Consider the following 23,843-nt stretch of genomic DNA (forward strand, 5'->3'; position numbering starts at 1 on the left):
GGCTGGAATATTTATTATGACATCACTGTAATCTGATACAGGTTGTGATTTCACATGGTTTCAATGTTAAATATCTCATAATTATGCTATTTTTGGCAGTTCATGTAAGATTTTTTTTCACATCTCCTTAATGAACGTGTTTTACTTCTGGGCTTTTGAGGCAAACACATGTTTCAAAAATTAATAATGTGATTTTAGTGTTAATATTGTACAGAAGTATCTAACTGGACATTTTGAGTTCACTTTTTGAACAAAGGGTAATTATAGTTAGGTTTGGTCATAGTAGTAGTCTTCATGTATTTGAGGTCTGAAGCATAACCCCAGCTAACAGAAGATGCCATTGTAAAGATTGAATTATGAAGTTGTTTTGTGAATGAAACACTGTGGAATTATTATATGTTATCTTAAAAAATGAACAAAAGTTTTTGCAGGTTGCCTTTGTTTATGATGTCCAATATTTTGGCTTTTGTGTATATGAAGTTTCAGACAATATTTCCCCTAATGCGTTACTAGTATCTGAGGTTATCCTGAGTTGTAAAAGTCTCACCTTTTACTGGGGTATATTTCTCTTGTGTTATGCATATTTGTATTGTGTGTGTGGCTCATGTGTGGATGGGTGCTGTGGTATATATGTGTGTGGGCAGGTGCTGTGGTATGTGTGCGTGTGTGTGTGTGTGTGGAGTCCAGATGTTAGTGCCAAGTGTGTTCCTTGGCTGCTCTAGTGTTTATTTATTGAGGTATGGTCTCTTGCTAACCCTGGGGCTTGCTGACTCTGCTAGTCTGACAGCCACCTTGCTCTGGTGTCTCTGTCTCTGCCTCTTGAGTACTGGCAGTAGTGGACTGCCATGTCTGGCTTTTTGGTAGGTGCTGGAAATGCAAACTCTTGTCTTCACACTGCTGTGGCAAGTGTTTGACCCATGGAGCCATATATCCAGCCCTGAAAGTTTGTTTTATATTTATTTTTGAGATTTACTTATTTAAATTTTATGTGTATGGATGTTTTTCCTGCATGTATATTGTGCATCACATTCATGCCTGGTGCCCTAGAGGTCAAAAGAGGGTGTTGGATCCCCTGCACCTGGAATTACAGACAGTTGTGAGCAGACATGTGGGTGCTGGGAATCAAACCCAGGTCCTCTGAAAAGCAGCCTGAAAGACTTTTTCTTAGTGATGCAGATATAGACCAGATTAGACTAGATTAAAAGTAGATAAAAACAGGTTTATCAGAAGGAATGTGTTCACCAATCTCGATCTCACAGGTGGAGGTCAGTGAAGTCACATAGGTTTTATAGAGGTTAGGTGAGGAGTGATGACATGCCATTGGAATTGTGGTCAAAAACTGAGCCCCTGGGGGGCACTCTTGTGTGGGTTGCTGGAAACATGGAGATGAAGAGTGATGACCAGTTAGCCTGGAGTTTTCTCTGTGCTTGCTGAGTAGGGGGAAGGAGGGCAGAGAGGGTTTTCCAGTTTATGCAGGGGATCAGCAGGGGTTCCAGCCCTTGAATTTTTCTTTTTGAAAGGTATTTCATACGTTTTATTTGCTCCTAGTAAATTAGATCAGCAAATTTAGCAATTGTTTTTTTTTTAAATTCTTTTTTTGTGTGTGAAATAAAAAGTAACTTTCTCCCCATCATTTTTATAAATGTCATAGTAATAATTGAGTAGTTAATTGATGGGCAGGGCATTATCATTTAACCTTCATGTGGGTACTTAAAAATGTGTCCTTTTCACCAGAGAACTCCTTAAGCTGATAAACAACTTCAGCAAAGTGGCTGCATATAAAATTAACTCAAACAAATCTAGCCTTCCTCTGCTCAAAGGATAAACAGGCTGAGAAAGAAATTAGGGAAATGACACCCTTCACAATAGCCACAAATAAAACCACATACCTTTGTGTGACTCTAACAAAGCAAGTGAAAGATCTATATGATAAGAACTTTGAGTCTCTGAAGAAAGAAATTGAAGATCTCAGAAGATGAAAAGATCTCCCATGCTCATGAATTGGCAGGATTAATATAGTAAAAATGGCCATCTTGCCGAAAGCAATCTATAGATTCAGTGCAATCCACTTCAAAATTCCAACTCAGTTCTTCATAGAGTTAGAAAGAACAATTTGTAAATTCATTTGGAATAACAAAAAACCCAGGATAACCAAAACTATTCTCAACAATAAAAGAACTTCTGGTGGAATCACCATCCCTGACCCTCAAGCTGTACTACAGAGCAATAGTGACAAAAACTGCATGGTATTGGTACAGAGACAGGCAGGTAGATCAATCGAACAGAATTGAAGACACACCTATGGTCACTTATCTTTGACAAAGAACTAAAACCATCCAGTGACAGTAGATGTTGGCAAGGATGTGTTGAAAGAGGAGCACTCCTCCATTGCTGGTGGGAATGCAAGCTGGTACAAGACCTCTGGAAATCAGTTTCGTGGTTCCTCAGAAAATTGGACATAGTATTACCTGAATACCCAGCTATAACACTCCTGGGCATATACCCAGAAGATGCTCCAACATGTAATAAGGATACATGCTCCACTATGTTCATAGCAGCCTTATTTATAATAGCCAGAGGCTGGAAAGAACCCAAATGTCCTTCCACAGAGGAATGGATACAGAAAATGTGGTACATTTACACAATGGAGTACTACTCAGCTATTAAAAACAATGAATTCATGAAATTCTTAGGCAAATGGATAGAATTAGAAAGTATCATCCTGAGTGAAGTAACCAGTCGCAAAAGAAAACACATGGTATGCACTCACTGATAAGTAGTGCTTTTGGATACTAGCCCAAAGGCTCCAAATAACCAGGATATAATTCACAGACCACATGAAGCTCAATAAGAAGGAAGATCAAAGTGTGGGTGCTTTGGTCCTTCTTAGATGGAGAACAAAATACTCACAAGAGCAAATATGGAGTTAAACTGTAGAGCAGAGACTAAAGGAAAGGCCACCAGAGACTGTCCTACCTGGGGATTCATCCCATATACAGACACCAAACCCAGACACTATTGTGGATGCCAAGAAGTGCATGCTGAAGGGATCCTGATATGGCTGTCTCCTGAGAGGCCCTGCCAGACCATTACAAATACAGAAGCCCATGTTAGCAGCCAACCATTGGACTGAGCACAGGTCCCTAGTAGAAGAGTTAGAGAAGAGACTGAAGGAGTTGAAGGGGTTTTTAACCTCATAGGAAGAACAATAATATCAGCAGTCCCAGGGACTAAGCCATCAATAAAGGAGTGTACATATGGCTCCAGCTGCATTTGTAGCTGAGGATGGCCTTGTCATGCACCAATGAAAGGAGAGGTCCTTGGTCCTATGAAGGCTCAGTAGATGCCCCAGTGTAGGGGAATGCCGGGACGGGAGGTGGGAGTGGATGGGTGGGTGGAGGAACACCCTCATAGAAGCAGGGGGTGGGAGGATGTCTTAGGGTGTTTTCAGGAGGGAGGGAAACCAGGAAAGGGAATGAGATTTGAAATGTAAATAAAGAAAATATCCAATTAAAAGAAAAAGTGTGTCCTTTTATTCTTAAAAAGAAAATAATGTACTGAGGATACCTTATTCAGCTCTTTTCTTTTCCTTATACATTTTTCCTTTAACATTTAATTAGTATGTATGTGTGTGCATAGTGAATTTTAAGGTCCAACTTACCATGTTTTCTCAAATGGACTGATTATCTTCTTTCTGTTACTTAAAAAAATAAAAAAATACTGCATGGAACTAGTTATATGTGATTTTGATAGATATTTGAAATCCTTCAGGATAGGCATAACTAATTTATCTCAGGAAATAAGTCCACTAATTAAGACATATGACAATTATATAAGTGTTAATGTAGGATATAAGATTAATACTCATTTGCATTTTATAAATAGGGAGCTAAATAAAAATATGCAACTTAAGTTTTAACAATATCCATATCAAACCAGTGTAAATTTTATATCTAATACCAATAACAGTTTAGTAAGCATTGTTAAGTTATATGCAGAAATTGTAAGAATTATGACATTAATAATAATTAAAGATAAATAAGATGACTACTTGATTCTAAATAATTAGAATTTTAACATGTAAGCCAAAGAGCTGGACATTAATTCCATTAATTTTGTGTTTGGCTATAGAAATCATTAAACATTTTCTATTAATAGTCATGTAGTTTGTAAAGCTATAAATAAGAATTTTTTGGCTATTGTCAGATAATTTGTTCTGGTACCAGCTAAAGAAAGAAGCTTTAAGAGTGTGTGTACGTGGTGTGTACATTGGACGGTAATTGCATGTTCTTTTTCTCTCTCCACCTTACTCCTTTGATGGTTTCTTGCTAAACCTGGCGCTTGTAGCTTTTGGCTAGGTTGGCTGTCATGAAGCACCATTGATCCTTCAGTCTCTTCTTTGCTCTGTGCTGGTGTTTTAGGTGTGTGCAACACCATTTTTGGCCTGTTAGATGTAGGCTGGGATCCACAGTCCTCATGCTGTGTATCAAGTTAACTGCTGAGCATCTCCTCAGACCTGAAATTCTATTGTTAAGTGCTGTTTGCAAATGCAAAATTTGAAAATTGGTGGGCGGTGGTGGTGCACGCCTTTAATCCCAGCACCTGGGAGGTGGGCGGTGGTGGTGCACGCCTTTAATCCCAGCACTTGGGAGGCAGAGGCAGGCGGATTTCTGAGTTCGAGGCCAGCCTGGTCTACAGGGTGAGTTCCAGGACAGCCAGGGCTACACAGAGAAACCCTGTCTTGAAAAAACAAAACAAAAAAAAAACAAAACAAAAAAGAAAGAAAGAAAATTGGTTACATAGATTGTCAGAGCTAAAATATTATTAAGTCCTACTTTTAGTAATCATAAATTCATATGCTGACCAGAGTCCTAGTCCTTGAATGTGATCAGTGTTTCTTTTTCCTTTTAAATGAAAATAGGATGACCATGAAAGCTGTGGTTCTAATTCTACCAACCGTAGCACTGCTGAGAACACGAAATCATCCATAAAACCCCGAAGAATTCAGCAGGCTGCTCCTGCAGACCCTGATTTACCACCAGGTAACTCTAGTGTTGACACTGTTGTTGTTACTGACCATGTGGTACTACTTGTGGAATATACGTTTTCAGTCTTATTTGCTGTCATAAAATGTTTAGGACATGTGCACATGTGCTTCAGAGCATGTCAGGTGCAGAGCCCTCACAGATGGCTTCCAGTCAGATCCTGGTTCATTCTTTATAGCAAGTTAGGCTGAGCCTCTTTCAGAAAGACTGCTTCCCTGCTCTGCTTTGTGTTGAGAGCTGCCTGGATGCTCTAAGAGTCACCAGGGGACTTAGATGATATTGTAGCTGTAGCTGAAAGAAATCTTAGTTACCATCTTTTTACCTCCTGATGTTAATGTACCTGAGATGGTAGTAAATTGCAAACAAACACTTCCTGGGCAAATATATCATGAAGTAAAAGGTTATTTGAAGCCCACATTGCTGCCTTCTCAGTCAGCTGTTAGTTACTTCTTTGGTTTTTAAAATTTTTATTGGTCACTGTTTTTGTGCATTGTAGTGGAGATGGTGCCTGTGTCATTGTGCCTAGGTTTGTAGGTTCTCTGCTAGTTTAATCCAGCCAATGTCAGAAGTTAGACTTAGGCACACTGCAGCCTGCCACTCAAAATATTCTTCTGTTCAGAGTTGCTGTTGCCCTCCAGATTAGCATCCTTAGCAGGTGCTCTGGGCAACTGAGTGCTGATGGCTTGTATAACTGTCTAGCAAAGGTGGCAGGCAGATGGCTTTTAGTTCCTTTGAGCTGAAGAAAGTGCCACAAGATATTTCTAAATGTTTCCAAATTTGCTTAATATATTTCCATAAATTTCTCCAACTTCTTACTAATTACTCCTTTAGAAAAAATTAAACTGTAAATTAAACTATAGTTTATTCTAATTTATTAAATATGTAGCTTCCTAATTTCCTCAAATTTGACCATGTGTCCCCTTAAAATTTCCAGCATCACTCATGGTATATAAAACTTGTCTTTTGCTCTAGTCTCTCTTGTGTCCTCTTTTGTATCTTTCTTCCCTTCTGTCAGTTTTAGGTTAACTAAGAGGTTCAGTATTTGTTTTTCTTAAGAAAGACCCCAAAATGTTACTAGTTAACTTCAGATAGAATCTTTCTAGGGCTGACTTGTGAACTGGGATTCTAGACACTTCACAACTCTTCAGAACCAGCATTAGGATTTACACCGTTAGAATTATAACAGTTGGCTACTTTCAGTGCCATAAAACAGAGCTATGTTCTACCTGGGTGACTTGAGGTTACCGTGTGCTTTTTACCCTGACTGCAAAGTTAGGAAGTTGTTAAGCAACTGTATCTGTTGGCCAGTACTGGGAAGCAGATCAGTTAATTTTTGCTAAAGAGGGAAAAAGGGAAAATTGAGAATCAGATTGGATAAGCAGTGATTATTTGTTTAAAGGATCTATTATTCTGCCTTGATTTCTTTCATGATAGAGGCAAATTCCTGTTTCTAGCTTCCCTAGGGCAGAGTTCTGTCTCTTTGGTTATAGTTTTGAAGTTGGAACATTTGTATGCATCCAAAAATGATTTAAAATGTTAATATTTACATTTTTTATGTGTATGGGTGTTTTACCTTCATGTGTCTGTGCACTGCTGTGTTCCTGCTGCCTGCATAGGCCAGAAGTGGGCCCAAGGAATGGAGTTACAAGGTGTGAACAGAGTTCTACTGGAAGAATAGCTAGTGTTCTTAACAATGAAATCATCATACCAGCTTCTCCAGAAAGGAGTTTTAAGAAAAGTATTGCTGTTGTCAGTAGACAGGCATTTGTTTTACTGTTTTGTTAGATAAATAGCTTTCTAACAGGAAAAAAGCAGGAGCTGTATCTCGAACAGTCTTTTAGATTGTGTGTCTTGACCAGCTAGTAAATTGTTAAAGCAATTCACTGGGTAACAGTAAGCATTCTTTTTTTTTTTTTTTTTTAAAATAAATACCTCAGGGTAGAAAAACCTCAAGGTGTAGTAAAAGTAAGATCTTAGGAAACTTGTATGTGTGCATGTGCTTGTGCTGTGATTGATGCCGTACTTCTGATTGGATAAAGGTCAGAAGAGATTGATTCTAACTGATTGGAAGGGTATTGCTTTGTTTATATTCAGAGTCTGTTTGTTAATTGACTTACATTTTTCTTTATGAAATATTTTCTCTTTTAAATTGTATGCTAGGAAGCTTACAGATAAATTTGTGTTTTGCTATGTAGATGTAGTAGAGATGTATTGCAACACATAAATAACACACATACACACACACACACACACTTTTATGCAAGTATTTAAGGTTTGGTTAAGCTCAAAACTATGTACTCATTGGGCTATAAACTATAATTTAATCATCTTTGATCTTCAGTAGCATAATAGTAAGTAGCCATGTTCTCTGAAGGGCCATTTAAAACTTGGTAACTGTATGTTTTTGCCAGTCTTCTGATAAATATTATGAAATAAGTCATAAATGATTAATAAAGTAATAAATGTGGCTGTGTGCCTATAAACTTGAGTCTTGACAAATCTTGTACAGACCTCTTTGACCACCATGCAAATGATCAGAAGAATGTAGTTATTATGTTTTGGTTTACATTTGCTGTTTTGTTTTTATCTTTTCTAAGCTCTGCTTCCATTCTTATCCCACCCTTGGTTACTATTTTCAGAGTGGTGATGTAGCTGTTCCCTCCGTGTACTTTTTCTAGGTTTATAGCTATACTTGATAGGAAAGATGGGTAGAGTACTTACCTACAATTGGAACTGCATTTTACTGTATACACATACACACACACACATACACACACACACTTTGTTTTGTTACCTGGAAATTTTTCTTGGTCTACTAATAACATGATTCCAGGACATTAGTATATTTTATATTTTTTAAAATTAGTGTAGCTATTTGAGTAGTTTTTCTATAGTTTAATGTTTTACTTTAGTATGTTTTCATTTTCAGTTTTATAAAATATTTGACATATAGGTAGATAAATCCTTGCATACATGTCTTTATTTCCTTTAAGAAATTTTTACTAATTTATAGAATTAAAATGAATGAGTAATTTTAAGGTTTTCAGCATAGGTGACAAAATTGTTGTGTGATGATTCTTTGTTCCAATAAAGTTTTGATACATCACTGTTTATTTTATTATTACAAATCTTTCTTTGAAACTTGAGGTGAACAACTACATCACATATACTTTATAAATAATTATGGTTAACATTTTTCTATCTTATTTTTGTTTTGTCACTTTGTATAAAACTTAAAATCAACATTTTTATTACATTTCTTTGCTTGTTTGCTTATTTGTTCTATGTACGCATGTATGTTATATTTGTGTCATTGGTCATGTGTAGAGGACAGCTTGGAGGAATTGTCTTTTTTTTCCCCACCATGTAGGTCACAGGTCAAATTCAGGTCACTAGGCTTCTGAGGCAAGTTCTTTTACTTTCTGAGTCATCTTGCTATTCCTATCCCCGTGTTCTTTATTTTCTTTGTCTCACACTGTGCAGTACAGATATATGTATGCATGTATGTAGTACATAGTGGCTAGAGATTAACATTGTTAGTATTGTTTTTTTCTTGCTCTGTACTTTTATCTTTTGAGACAGGGTCTGTCACTGAGACTGGTGTATATCAGTTCAGCCAAGCTGGCTGCCTGTGGACGTCTAGGGATCCACCTGTTTATGTTTCCCATCTCTGGTTACAGATGTGTGCCACAGTACCTGGCTCCTTTTCCATGGGACTCAGGTTCCTATATTGAGTGGCAGGCACTTTACTCACTGAAGCATCTTTCCAGTCTTGTAATTGTCCCCCTAACCCCCCATATAGCACTGATGTAGAACAGATTAATTTTGAACTCATGGAGATCAGCCTACCACACTGTTGTTCCAGCAGCCCTGTGTTCCTTACTGTTTTCTTTCAGTCTCTCTGTTTTCTTACTGCATTCATGTTTCTCCTCTACTGTGTGTCAGGTTCTACGTTAGCGAGGGTAGTCAGATCCGTCAGTTGGCTGCATTTCTCCTACCTTTCTGTTCTTACATGTAACTTAGATATTTTTTTATCACAAAGGAGGACTACAGAGATCGGAGTAATTTCAAAAAGAAACTCTTCTTCTTTGGATGCCTGGCACAGATAGCATGTAGTGACATTGCTGCACTTCAGTTAATTACTCAATTAATTCTTGAGATCATTTCTCGTTATGAAGCCATGGCTAGTCTGGAACTCTTCTTCCTCCTGGCCCAGCTCTAGAGTAGCTAGGAATATAGGTATGTGACCCCATACCAACTGTACATGAAACAGGCAGAATCCAGACAAAGTATTCTATAGAAAACAGTGAGATCATTGTGTGAGATCTAGGTTAGCATTATTAAATTTGATCTCTGGTTTAGCGTATTAGTTCATGTTTCCTTCTAGCATCTTTTAATGAAAGTGTGTTTGACTGTCTACTAGTCTAATTTATTTAAACTTTAGTTTCTTCTTTACAGAATATTCTGAAATAATACTCACTTTTCACATACATTGTTTAGTACTATTCCAAGAGTACTTATTGGTAAACTTGTAGCTAATTGAGCTCTCTTTACTTTGTAGGATATGTGCAGAGTCTGATTAGACGAGTTGTAAATAATGTAAACATTGTTATAAATAATCTCATACTAAAATATGTTGAAGATGATATTGTTCTTTCTGTCAACATCACTTCTGCTGAATGCTATACCGTGGGTGAATTATGGGATCGTGCATTCATGGATATTTCTGGTGAGAAAATGTCAAGTAAATAGTGTTAGTGTATACTTTTTCATAAATGATAAAATGCCATTTATTTCTTAATCTTTTTTGGGGTGCCTTTTTGGTAGCTGTAATATAAGCTTTATGCATCTGATGTGGGAAAAGTGCATGTATACAAAAATTCATATATAACTAACTATAGGAGATTAATAGCAATTTAATTTTTTCGTCCCTTTTACCTGTCGAGTTGTTTCAACTGTGATGCACAATGTTTTACAGTGAATTGAGTTGTAGCACTAAAAATATATTTGCTTTGAGATTTCAATGCTTTTTAATGAAGGAAAGTGAGTGTATTGCGTTACATATCTTTGTAAGAACATTTGGAGGTTGTTTATTTTGAAGCTCTTAGCTGTGACTCACCTCATTGTGCTTATCTTGAGAGAGCTATCTAGTGCTAACACAACTTAGTAACTGCCCCTACTATGATTATGCTGGGCCATCTAGGTAGGCAGACACTACACTGCTTGCATGTTTAGGAGAGGCTTTCATAAGTAGTAACATCATGTATATTTGATACATTCAGAAATGCATTCTAATTTCCTTTTTGGCTCACAGTGATTTTCTCTTTTTTGTTTTTTTGTTTTTTAAGCAACTGATCTGGTACTGAGGAAGGCTATCAATTTTTCTGACTGTACAGTTTGCCTTGATAAACGAAATGCTAGTGGTAAAATTGAATTTTACCAGGATCCTTTGCTGTACAAATGTTCTTTCAGAACTCGCCTGCATTTCACATATGATAACCTGAATTCCAAGATGCCATCTGCTATTAAAGTGAGTATCTCTGTTTCTAGTAGTCTGCTGACATGCCATTTCTTTTTTTTATTGTTTTTTGTGCATGGTAATTATAATGAAAATACTCAGAGGGAAAAATGAACTTCATAAATATATATGCTACTTGTTTTTACAAAAGGTAAGGTATTGGTTTTTAAATTTTTAACTTTTTGTATAATGTGGTTCTGTTAGAGATATTTTGGAGGCAACCTTTTCTGCAACTATAAATTTCCTTTTTTAGTTTTGCTGTTTATTATTAGTCTTTATTTAAATACTGAGGACATCAGATAAAAAAGTAGCAAAAGGCCCCGAGATCTAATACTATTCAGGAACTTCAGCATAGCAGCAATCTGTATTTTAGTCCTTATAATTTGCTTGACATAATATGAAGACTAGTCATTTTCTTAAGCTGTTTTATAAGGTATGTTAGAATAACCTAACCCAATACTTTAGTCTGTTAGCTCAAAATTTTTACTGCTGCTGTTGAAACTGGATCTAACTCTGTAGCCCTGGCCATCCTGAAATTTACTGTGTATCCCAGACTGGCCCCAAGTTAGTGGCAATTTTCCTTTCCTAGCTTTCTGTGTGCAGACCCACCATGAGCTACCATGCCAGGGAAAATATTAGCTTCCAACCCACAGTTTAATATCTAAATAAAATTTTAGCATACTGAAGTTTTCCAGGATATGTCTTTTGATTCATGTAAATATTTGTTGTTCTCTAAGGTGCTCTATATTTTCAATGTATGTAATACTATGTACATTGTATGTGTGTAGGCATAAATCTTGTTTTAAAAACCCACTAGTTTTATGAACATTATCACTTTTTATGAATATACCTATATAAAAATTAGATTTCTTTTTTTACATCACATTTTAGTAAAGCACACTTATAAAAAAATATAAAAACATACCTTTTGAATCTTTGAAAACTGATTTCCAAGAACCTTGAAATTTTCAGCTTGAAAAGACCTTAGGAAGATCTTAATTTTCTGGATGTGGAAACCAGGGCTCAGATAAGTAATTAGGTTGATATCATATACTAAGTTATCAGTAGCACTGAACAAGAGTGTTGGATGCCTGATTCCTGGTTCAGGGCTGGTCCAACTTCCAACAGGGCACTACACTTTGCTGGTAGAATATTATGAAATATATTTCTGAGAACACAACCATAAATCTTTCTCTCATCATTAAATGGGAATTGCTATTATTTTCCCTTTTATTGAAAATAGTTGTTTTCTCATTTAATATAGTCTGATTATATTTCCCCTCTCTACTCCTAGTTTCTCCTTAATTTCCCTCCCATCCAGATCTACCCCTTCCATGCCTTTTCTATCTCTCATTAGAAAACGGGCTTCTAAGAGATAATAATAAGATAAAATAAAATGAAATAAGATAAAACAAAAACTAACATCTTAGATTAGGACAAAACAGAAGAAAAACAGCCCAAGGAAAGGCACAAGAAACACAGATGCAGATGCAGAGATCCACTCATTCGAACACTCAGGAATCCTATACAAACAATAATTGGAAGCCATGATATACACCTAAAGGGCCTACACATTCCTTGTGAATGCTATCCCAGTCTCTGTGAGTTCATATGTTGTGTGTCAGTTATGCTGATTCAGAGGGCCTTGCTTCATTGGTGCTGTTTATCCTCTCCAGTGCTTATATTATTTCCATCACCTCTTCTGCAGGGAGCCCTGAGGAGAGGGATTTGATGCAGACATCATGTTTAGGGTTGAGTGTTTCCAAGTCTGTCTTTCTGCACAATGTTTGGCTATGGATCTCTGTATTTGTTCAAACTGCTGCAGGAGGAATCTTCTCTGTAGATGGCTGAGTAAGCCACTGATCTATATAAGTATAGCAGAATGACATTAGGAGTTATTTTATTGCTATGTTCTTTTAGTAGAGCAGTAGTATTTGGTTTTCCTTTAGGTTCCAGGGCTATCTAGTTTTGGGCTCTTGGTCACCTTAGCAATGTTGTGTATAGGTTCCTACCTGTGGAGTGGGCCTTAGGTAAAATCAGATATTGGTTGGTTGTGCCACCATTGTACTAGTATATCCTCCAGGCAGATAGCCATTGGTAGATCAAAGGGATTTTAGCTGGGTTTCTGTTTATATTCTCCTTGGGTAGCATCCAGAGTACTCTACTGTACTATAAAAATGCTAGGACCTAGGGGGAAAGGCTCTATGTAGACACCAGCTTGACCTTTCCATGTTCAGTGAGTTATGTAGTTGTTGTCTTGTGCAATAGAGCCTTGCCAGTAAACTACAATAATGTTGCCTTTATGTTTATATATAAAATTTTGTTTTTCTTGATAGGAATCAGTCATCTGTATTTTACTTTTATTTTTCACTGTGTTTAATCTATATTGGTTTAACTTAATTTGTTAGTCTTTGTTTCTCTGTATTTGAATATACATTATATATTGAATTTATATATAATAATACACTCTTGTATGTATATATTATATATGTGTGTGAATATACACATACATACAAGGGAAAGTGTTACTAGTTTTGGTATCTCTCTCTCAGGAAATAAACCTATGTTCCAAAGCTTTGGAGTTTTGTTAAAGCACATGTACACACACTTACATACACACACACACACTTTATGGAATAGAATCTTGATATATATTCTCGGATGACCTTGAACTGTGATTCTCCTATTTTATCCTCCATAACATTTTGTGTTATATAGGCTTATGTCATCATGCCTGTTTCCAAAATACATTTTGAACTCAAGTATTGGGTGTGTAGAACCTTTCCTATATAAAGTAATCTTGCTCATTAGTGCAAATTTAATTATCGGGGCTGGTGAGATGGCTCAGCGGGTAAGAGCACCGATTGCTCTTCCAAAGGTCCTGAGTTCGGATCCCAGCAACCACATGGTGGCTCACAACCACCCGTAATGAGATCGGACGCCCTCTTCTGGTGCGTTTGAAGACAGCTACAGTGTATTACGCTGGAGCGAGTGGGCAAGCAGGGCTGGAGTAAGCGGGGCGGCAGAGGTCCTGAGTTCAATTCCCAGCAGCCACATACATGATAGCTCACGGCCATCTGTACAGCTACAGTGTACTCATACACATAAAATAAATAAAATTTAATTATCTATTGCAGGATTTGGCTAAATTAGAGAAAAGCATAAAAATTAGAAGGAAGGGTTATTATTGGCATGTAATTAACTTGTGTGTTTTAAAAATCGATTAGCAGATGTTTTATTTGACAAGTGCCTTAGTGTAAAGAAGTTTGCTTATAAGTGGTTTTTTTTTTGTCTTTGCTGATCACTACATATCAGATTCTGTCAGCTTATACTGAACTGAAATCAGCTTTTGAGTATTTTATTAGAATTATTATGATAGAAAATTTGCCATTTTAAGTTAGGCCCATTGTTCTGGTTCTGGAAATCTTTATTAAATGAATGTGGCTCACCTTTCTAATCACTAAATATAGTTTTCCCTTAATTATTACTCATTTTTATTTTGTAATTTGTAGACCTTTTTCATGGGCTTAAGTAACTTTCCAATACATTTGTAATTTGTGTAGGCTGTTACAATTTTCTATATTTTACCTGAAATGGGTTTTTTAGATTGTGTCCTTAGCTGAGGTCCTTAGCTGTACAGATGGCCCCCACTGATTCTTCTGCCTAAATGTGCCCGATCTCCTCTGTATTATTTTTTTTAAAGAATGAAGTCTCTATATAAATTTTTAGTCATGTATGATTAATTACTTAGAAAAGGTTTTTCTAATTTTATAGTTGTAAATATCTTAATGTGTTTAAATTTGTTAAGGCTATGAATCTATATCGAAGAGAGAGGTTTAACCAGGGTATATACCAGGATTTATACACCTATTATTATTAAGGGAAATATCCTATTACACTCTTGTTAGCCATAAATATTTAAAAATATTTCCAATTTGTTAGGCAAGAAATGACAGTTTAATTGGCATTTATTTATTAGAATTATGAAGGAAATCACTGGGTGTTTGATTGTTGATATGTCCATTCAAGTTCTTCATTTATTTTGCTGGTGAGGAAATCTTTACAAATTTATTTTTAAGTGACTTGATATAGATATGATAGATTTCCTTTCTCATTGCTTGTTTTGCCAGAATGGTTTCTACTGATGCTACTGTTACAATGCGCCTGCTTCAAGGTTGTAACAAGATGTAAGGCTGTGGGGTGGCTATTATGATGTTGTTATTAGCCATGGGGCTGTAAGAAGCAGGGAACCAAAGATGTGACAGAATAAAAATAATGTGACAGACATAACTCAAGAAAAGGTTAGGCCGGTGTTGTGGTGCATTTGTACCTGTTATCCTGGCTTTCTGGATACTAATGTGGAAGGATTACACGTTTAAGGCCAGGTTGGGTTGCATAGCAAGACCCAGTTCAACAAGCTCTCCAGCCAGCCAGCCAGTCTCGTTCTTCTGTCACACAAATTTAGCAGCAGTTTTATATATTCTCTCTTCCCCCTCATTTTCTTGGCAATTCATAGCTTAGTCACTGTTGGATTCTTAGGTAGTTTTTAAGGAATCTGTGATTGTATTTGAAAGTTTTCTGTCCCCCCAACATAGGTGTTCTTCCCTGGAGAGTACTGTTATTTTGATGTCTTGATTTCCAGTAATGATTTATGATTTCTTTTTCATGTGTCATAGATACTCCAATGCCAGTTACTTACAATAAACCTAAGAGACTTGAGTTTAGACTTGATTTTAGTTATTCACAATAAACTTTTCAAGAGACTTGGCTTAATTATTTTTTCTCCATATTTATGTAACAGCAGGAAACTATTACAGTTAAGCTATGGTGACATTCCATAGTTGTCTCTTTCTTATTAAGGAGAACTTTGATTATTATGTCCTATTTGGTAATAATCTTATTTTTTAAAATTTTTGTGTCATGTTTAAATTTCTTTAAAAATTATCAGAAAAATTCCTTGAACATAAAGTTATTTTATTTTATGTAGTTGATAATAACACTTTAATTATTTCCATACCTATAGATTTATAATGTGAGTCTCTTAGCCAATTTTAATGTATGGTTTTAGGATGCCTATGATTAATAAAATTGAAAAGTGATTGAAATTTTACTAAAATGACATCATGAAATTGAATTTGACCTTTTTTTTTTTTTTTTTTTTTTTTTTTTTTTTTTTTGGTTTTTCGAGACAGGGTTTCTCTGTGTAGCCCTGGCTGTCCTGGAACTCACTCTGTAGACCAGGCTGGCCTCTAATTCAGAAGTCCGCCTGCCTCTGCCTCCCAAGTGCTGGGATTACAGGTGTGCGTCACCATGCCCAACAATTTGACCATTTTTTAAAAAAGGGTGAAGGGAGGAAATAGTCATATTTTCGGTTATCTAGTTATATAATTTCTCTTCTAGGATAATCTAGAAATCTCATATGAATATATCTTGATTATTAGTTGTTTCCACAGTATTTGTCTTAATCTGATTTACTTCTAAAGCATATTCATCACAGTAAATATGTTTTAATTCCTAAAATTTTAGTATAAATGTTATTTTTGTTTTATTATTAGAAATGCTTGAGACATTGTTGGTTTTTACGTAATGTCTTATTGTAGGACTTGCATTGATCTTCTCACTTTAAAGACATCTTCTTCTTGACGATGCTATTCTTTCTCACATTACAGATCCATACCTTGGTAGAGAGTCTGAAGCTTTCTATCACAGATCAGCAGCTACCTATGTTTATCCGGATAATGCAGCTTGGGATTGCTCTATATTATGGAGAAATAGGCAATTTTAAAGATGGTGAAACAGAAGACCCCCCCTGTCTCAGTAAGGATACATTAGGAAACCTTACAGGTTGGTATAACAGAAACTTAATTTAGAACTATGGATTTTTTTTTTTTTTATTTTTTTTATTTTTTTTATTTTTTGAGACAGGGTTTCTCTGTTTAGCCCTGGCTGTCCTGGAACTCACTCTGTAGACCAGGCTGGCCTCGAACTCAGAGATCCGCCTGCCTCTGCCTCCCAAGTGCTGGGATTAAAGGCGTGCGCCACCACCGCCCGGCTAGAACTATGGATTTTTATAACTTAAAACTTTAAAAGCATAGCAGAATGAGGTCTTTCAACAGTAAGTGACAGTTCCAGTCACTGTCTGTCCTGACAGTATTTGCTGAAGCCAGCATGTTTTCATGTCATCATTCTGACGATTTTGTTGTCATAGCGCATGGTTTTCATTTGCATAATTTGGATGGCTAAATATTTCGAGTGTTTTCATAGGTACTTGCGTTTGTAACTTACCCGTCCTTATAAAAGATATGTTAAATATTGCCCATTTTAGAGCTTTTTTTTTTACTACAAATTTGTTTTTATATATTCTGGCTTCAAGTCATATGAGTTTTCTTTGTCAGTCTGTGACTTGCTCATTCATTTTTAATTAAAATGTTATTATGTATGTGTGTGTGCATATGTGTGTGTGTAAATGGTATGTGTACGTTCATGATATGTGTATGTGTGTACGTGGTGTGTGTGTGCGTGTGTGTGTGCATGTGTGGAGGTCAGAGGAGAATTTTGTGGAGTCCAGTCTCTTTTTTCACTCTTATGTGCTTTCTAGGGACAGAACTGAGATGGTCAGCCTTGTGGGGAATGGCTTTACCTATTGGTCATTTTGTAAGCCCAACCTTCTCAATTTTACCAGATAGTTTATGGACAGAAGTTATAAGTTTTGATATAATATAATGTACAAATTTTTCTTTAATAACTGCTGCTCTCAGGGCTAAGGAGTTGGTTCAGTGGTAAAAGAATATGCTCTGCAAGCCTAAGATGGGAGGGAGGTTGAATCCTTGGAACCCACATAAATGTCAGCTGGCCTTGGCAATGACTTGTTTTTTGTTTTTATTTTTATTTATTTATCTTAAACTCTAAATTTTATTCTTCTCCCGGTCCATCCCCATACCTCCTCCCTGCCCCCCTGTCTCCATGAGAATGCCTCTACCCTCCACCCCCACCCCACCTGACCTCTAAACTCCTTGAGGCCTCCAGTCTCTTGAAGGTTAGGTGCATCTTCTCTGACTAAACCCAGACCTGGTAGTCTTCTGCTGAATGTGTGTTGGGGCCTCATAACAGTTGTTGTATGCTGCCTGGTTGGTGTTCTAGTATCTGAGAGATCTGGGGGTCAGGGGGTTCAGGTTAGTTGAGACTGCTGGTCCTCCTACAGGGTCGCCCTCCTCCTCAGCTCTTCCAGCTTTCCTCTAATTCAACCACAGGGGTCAACAGCTTCTGTCCATTGGTTGGGTGGAAATATCTGCATCTCACTCTTTTTTTTTTTTTTAAATTTATTTTTATTTATTTTATGTGTATGAGTACACTGTAGCTGTACAGACAGCCGTGAGCCATTATGTGTGTGGTTGCTGTTGAACACAGGACCTCTGCCATCCCCTCTCCCTCCAGCCCTGCTTGCTCCGGCGTAATTTACTGCAGCTGTCTTCAGACACACCAGAAGAGGGCGTCCTATTTCATTAGGGGTGGTTGTGAGCCGCCATGTGGTTGCTGGGATCCGAACTCAGGACCTTCAGAAAAGCAGTCCGTGCTCTTACCCGCTGAGCCATCTTGCCAGCCACCTGCATCTGACTTTTTCAGCTGCTTGTTGGGTCCTTCTGAGGGCAGTCATGCTAGGTCCCTTTTTGTGAGCACTCCATAGCCTCAGTAATACTGTCAAGTTGTTGGGGCCTCCCCTTGAGCTGGATCCCACTTTGGGCCTGTTGCTGGACCTAATTTTCCTCGTCCTCCTTTCCATTTCTATTCCTGCAGTTCTTTCAGACAGGAACAGTTATGGGTCAGAGTTTTGACTGTGGGATGGCAACCCCATCCCTCACTTGATGTCCAGTCTTCCTACTGGAGGTGGGCTCTTAAGTTCCCTCTCCCTACTGTAGGGCATTTCATCTCTGGTCCCTCTCTTTGAGTCCCGAGAGTCTCTCACCTCCCAGGTCTGTGGTATATTCTAGAGGATCCTCCAACCTCCTACCTCCTGAGGTTGCATGTTTCCATTCTTTCTGCTGGACCTCAGGAATTCCAGTCCTTGGAAGGGTGAGGCTGGATCTGTAGAGTCAGCTGACTAGCCAGACTCTGTAATAACCGAGAGAACCTGCCACAAGAGTATGGAGGAGAGCAATGGAGCAAGATTCCTAATGTCAACCTTGCATCTTTACACATGTACACAACACATGCACATATATACATGAAAGAAAATATTACTGCTTTCTGGGACCTAAGAGACTGGCTAGGTTTATTTTTTTTACTTAATACGTTTTTATTTTATCAGTGGAAGAAAACAACTCTGCTGTTTGCTTCTGAAGGAGTTTGGTTTAGTTTTCCTTTTTTTTTTCCTTTTTCTTTTGTAAAGCCAGGATGTTTTCTTTACCATTTTATTCTGTATGTCTATGTGTGGAAAAACTTGCAAACCTCTTAGAAAGTTTTGGGCAGCTTGATAATGATACCTCTTGGGTCCTGTCTTTTTGTTATGTGTACTTGGAATTCACTGAAGCATTTAGATATATGCATTCTCAGCTTGCATGTATATGTGGACAAATTTTGAACATATTTGATTTCTACCATAGAAAGTTCGGGTCACATGTATTTTAGGCGACTTATTTGCTGGAGCTCTTTTGAGCTTTCTTTATCTGTTAGTTTCTTTTCTTTCTTTGTGTGTTTTATTTTATGTAGTTTCTATTTCCAGAATAACTCAGCAATTTTCTTCTGTGAATTATCTGCTTTTAGCTTTATCTACCATATTTTTGTGTTTGAAAGTTCAGTGGAGAATCATATGGTTCATGTCTCTTTTTGACCTGTTTAAACATTTTGGAATACATACCCTCTATATAGCTGTGATCTTTATTATTTCTGGACCTGTTTCTGTTGTTTTACTTTTCCCTCATTATGTTTTTTACTTGCCTTAATAAATTTTATTCATTTATATTTGTTTGAGAGGAGACTCGTACTAGCTGCCTAGTTTGGATTCAAACTGTTGGGCTCCAGCAGTCCTGGCATAACTGTAACACCACTATATCTGACTGCCTAGTAGTTTTTGATTGAATGCTAGACATTGTAGATTTTATCTTGCTGAGTTGTAGACATTTTTGTGTTTCAGCAGATAGTGACATTATTTGGAAATGTTTCATTTTAGTCTTGCTTTAAGTCTGTTAGGTGGGAGCAGAGTGGCTGTCAACAGTTTAAGATTCCCCCTCCACACTCCCACCCCCAACCCTGCCCCCAATCTGCTACACTGTTTTCTCATCTAAGGAAGACTCTAAACTCGGATTGAGTTTCCCTTTCATGGATGTGGCTTACAATTTATTCCAGGCTGTAAGTAAGATGAGGTGCTTAAAGAGTTCATTATTCTTGTTTCCCACCCTATAGTAGTCTAGCCTTTATTGTCTAACAGCCATTGTGTGGAAACTTTTATTATATACTTTATTGGGAAGATAAATTTTCTTGGATGTTTTAAGTGCTTAGAGCAAATATATTGAATTACAAAAGAAGCTATTTTTTTCTATTTAGATGCTCTTTATTTAATTAAAATGACTCTATTTTTATTGGCAGGTACTGAAGATGAAAGTAGAATAGATATGCAGTATCCTGCTCCATACAAAGGCCAAGAGTTATATTCACAGGACTATGAGGAGCCTCAGGGATGGGTGTCCTGGGCCTGGTCATTTGTTCCTGCAATTGTGAGTTATGATGATGGAGAGGAAGATGACCTTGGGACTGACCTTGCATCAACCATGCATCAACAGAAAGCTCAAACTTTGAAGGATCCCATTGTTTCTGTAGGATTTTATTGCACAAAGGCTACTGTGACTTTTAAAGTAGGTTTCTTTTCTTTTCTGTTGTTTCTCATATCTGTTAACTGTAAGGGATGTTTATATTTTAGCAGCATTGTAACTTTAACCATGAAGGGGCAGAAGGGGCAGGTGGTGTAGCAGATAAAAGGTAGAGTCTCATAGTTCTTCATAAAATTGCATGATCCTTCTAACTGAATTCTTGAATTTTGATTTCTTCTTGTTAAAGTTGTCTCTACTTTTCTTTCTTATCTGTGTAATATCTACTCCTTGCCCTAGATCAGTTGATTGGTATATAGACCTGCTTTAATATTTCTAATGTAGAGGTGCATATTAAAACAAAATCTCATAGCTGGTTCTAGAGAGATGTTTTGGTGATGAAGAGATCATATTTCAGAGGACTGAGTTTTGGTTCCCAGCATCAAACATGTCAAGATCCTGGGGATCTTGTGCTCTCTTCTGTCCTCTGTGGGGCACTGTATTCATGTGAAGTCACTCCCGCATAGACAGACAGACACATAATTAAAAATAAATCTTAAAAAAAAATCAATACGATGTTCATTTGGCCATGTTGATTTGCATTCTTGTCATTAGTATGTTTGAAGTTCTTTTTCTTTACAGCCTTGCTAACACTTTTAATATTATCTTATTTTTTACTTTTAGATTTATTTTAATTTATATGAGTGTTCTGTCTACATGTGTGCATGTGTACTTTGTGTGTCTGATGCCCACTGAGGTCACAAGTCAGTGGATCCACTGGAAGTAGAGTTAGGATAATGGTGAGCCACCATATTGGTATTGGGAACTTAATCCATGTCCTCTGCGAGAACAGCAGATGTTCTTAATTCCTGAGCTATCTCTTTAGCACATAGTTTTCATTTTATTTATTTATTTTTAAAATTTATTTAGTTTTATTCTTTAATCCTTTTTTACGGTCCAGACTTCATCCCACTCCTGGTCTACCTCACCCACCCTCCAACCACTCCCCATCCCATAATTCCCCCTACCAGTGTCCACTGGATGTCCTCACCTACCCACCCCCATTCCACCAGGCCTCCCTACACCTTGGAGCCTCAAGCCTCTCCAGGGTTAGGTGCATCTTCTCTCACTGAGGCCAGACCCTGCAGTCCTCCCCTGTATATGTGTCGGGCCTCATATCAGCTGGTGTATGCTGCCTGATTGGTGGTTGGTGGTCCAGTGTCTGAGAGATCCTGGGAGTCCAGATCAGTTGAGACTGCTGGTCTCCTCGTGGGGCTACCCTCCTCCTCAGCTTCTTCTAGCTTTTCCCCAATTCAACCACAGGGGTCCACAGTTTCTGTCCATTGGTTGGGTGCTAGTATCTGCATCTGACTCTTTTAGCTGCTTGTTGGGCCTCTCAGAGGGCAGCCATGGCAGGTAACAGTGTCAGGGCTCCAGGCCTTCCTTCCCTTGGGCTGGATCCCGATTTGCACCTGTCACTGGATCTCCTTTCTCTCATGCTCTTCAACATTTTTGTCCCTTCATTTCTTTCAGACAGGAACAATTACGGGTCAGAGCTTTTTACTGTGGGATGGCAACTCTGTCCCTCTACTTGATGTCCTATCCCTCCACTGGAGGTGGGCTCTATAAGTTCCCCCTCTCTTCTGCGATATAGAGTACTTCATCCAAGGTTCTTCCCTTTGAGTCCTGAGAGTCTCTCACCTCCCAGGGTTTTGGTATATTCTAGAGGGTTCCCCCACCTCCTACCTCTTGAGGTTGCCTGTTTCCATTCTTTCTGCTGGCCCTCAGGGCTTCAGTCCTGTTTCTACCCCCAATACCTGATCATGTTACCTCCTTCCCCTCTCTGTCCCCTCTCCCACCCAGATCCCTCCCTCCCTTTCCGCCCCTGGAGAGTGCTTTCTCCTCCCTCCCATCCTCACTTAGGCCCTTCGGCTTGTTAGCCTTCTTGAGTCCTGTGGGTTGTTTCCTGGGTATTCTGTACTTTTTTGGCTTATATCTACATATTAGTGAGTACATACTGTACATGTCCTTTTGGGTCTGAGTTATCTCACTCAGGATGATATTTTCTAGTTCCATCCATTTACTTGAAAAACTTATGATGTCCTTGTTCTTAATAGCTGAGTAGTATTTCATTGTATAAATGAACCACATTTTCTGTATCCATTCTTGTGTCTGGGTTGTTTTCAGCTTCTGGCTATCACAAACAAGGCTGCTATGTTCCGCTATGAACTTATTGGAACCGTGCCACTGTGGCATGGTGGGGCATCTTTTGGTATATGCGCAGGAGAGATATAGCTGGTTCTTCAGGTAGATCTATTTCTAATTTTCTGTGGAACCTCCATATTGATTTCAAAATGGTTGTACCATTTTGTAATCCCACCAGCATTGGAGGAGTGTTCATTTTTCTCCACATCCTTGCTAGCGTATGCCGTCACTGAAGTTTTTGATCTTAGCCATTCTGATCAAACTCATTAGCACAGGGGGAAATTTCCTAAACAAAACTCCAGTGGCTCAGGGTCTAAGATCAAGAATTGATAAATGGGACCTCCTGAATCTGGAAAGCTTATGTAAGGCAAAGGACACTGTCAATAGGACAAATTGGCTGGGCTCAAACTTTTTGATTAATTGCTGGGGCATGACCTTGGACTTTTGATCTTTCTGCCTTTCCTTCTAAGTGCTAGGATTACAGCCACCAACTGCCATAATACATTTGTTAATATAATTTATTAATATAATTAATACTTATCACCAATATAATTGTTATAATTAATATCAATATAATTGATATTCATTAATGCCAGCTGTATTTCAGGTATTTTTTTTGTCCCCATAAATATACTAGTGGTCACCAATGTAGACTGTTAGAGCTTATATTGTTTGTAATTATAATCAATGAGATTTAAAGTGTGTTTATTAAATGTTAAATAGAAAACAGAAGAAAGTATTAGTGTTGCATTAAAAAGGATAGGCTTATGCATTTTAAACTTGGTTGACTAAGGAAGGCGTCTTGTGAAGCAAAGGTATCTAAGCAAAGGTATGTGAAAGAGAAAATCCAGTGGCTATATGGGAATGAGCATTTCAGGACTAGCTAGTGTAGATAGCGCAAGCGTTCAGGAACGAGCGAGGAGAAAACTGGTTTAGAACGAAGTGAGCTAATGTGCAGATAGTTTAAAACTGTCAGAGACAGTGGAAGTTTGCAGTTTGTAGCAGTGTAGTTTGAAAACTGCTTAGGTCCTGATAAACTTATCTTTATTGTGAGTGAATTAGGAAGTTTTTGAACAGAAACTTCGTCTGGTGATTTGAATTGTCTTCTGACCTGGATCATCCTGAGTGTTGTTGGATGGCTGTGTGGACATGGTGGAGGATCTCATTTGTACCTGCTCTGCATTGGGCCTTAGGGTCAGATGGCAGCTTGCTGTCATTTGCACGGCTCGGACTTTAGGCACTTGGTTTTCCTGTGCTGCCCTGCCTTCCCCACTG

At 37.8% G+C, this 23,843-nt stretch overlaps 1 protein-coding gene across 6 annotated transcripts in view; it reads left to right on the forward strand.

Annotated features, from left to right (window-relative positions):
* The window catches only part of Vps13b (vacuolar protein sorting 13 homolog B), a 564,858-nt gene that overhangs the window by 30,708 nt on the left and 510,307 nt on the right, over window positions 1–23,843 (forward strand). For all 6 annotated transcript variants that reach the window (XR_004115303.1, XM_031359340.1, XM_031359343.1 and 3 more), the window contains exons 4-8: window positions 4,922–5,042; window positions 9,607–9,774; window positions 10,394–10,575; window positions 16,233–16,407; window positions 20,146–20,411. Coding sequence is in view for 5 of the 6 variants with exons in the window: in XM_031359340.1 (XP_031215200.1) it covers window positions 4,922–5,042; window positions 9,607–9,774; window positions 10,394–10,575; window positions 16,233–16,407; window positions 20,146–20,411 (912 nt within the window). In the remaining variant the exon portion in view is untranslated. The remainder of the gene's footprint in view (window positions 1–4,921; window positions 5,043–9,606; window positions 9,775–10,393; window positions 10,576–16,232; window positions 16,408–20,145; window positions 20,412–23,843) is intronic.

The sequence above is a fragment of the Mastomys coucha genome, unplaced genomic scaffold (assembly GCF_008632895.1).
Source record: "Mastomys coucha isolate ucsf_1 unplaced genomic scaffold, UCSF_Mcou_1 pScaffold7, whole genome shotgun sequence".
NCBI classification, from domain to species: Eukaryota; Metazoa; Chordata; class Mammalia; order Rodentia; family Muridae; genus Mastomys; species Mastomys coucha.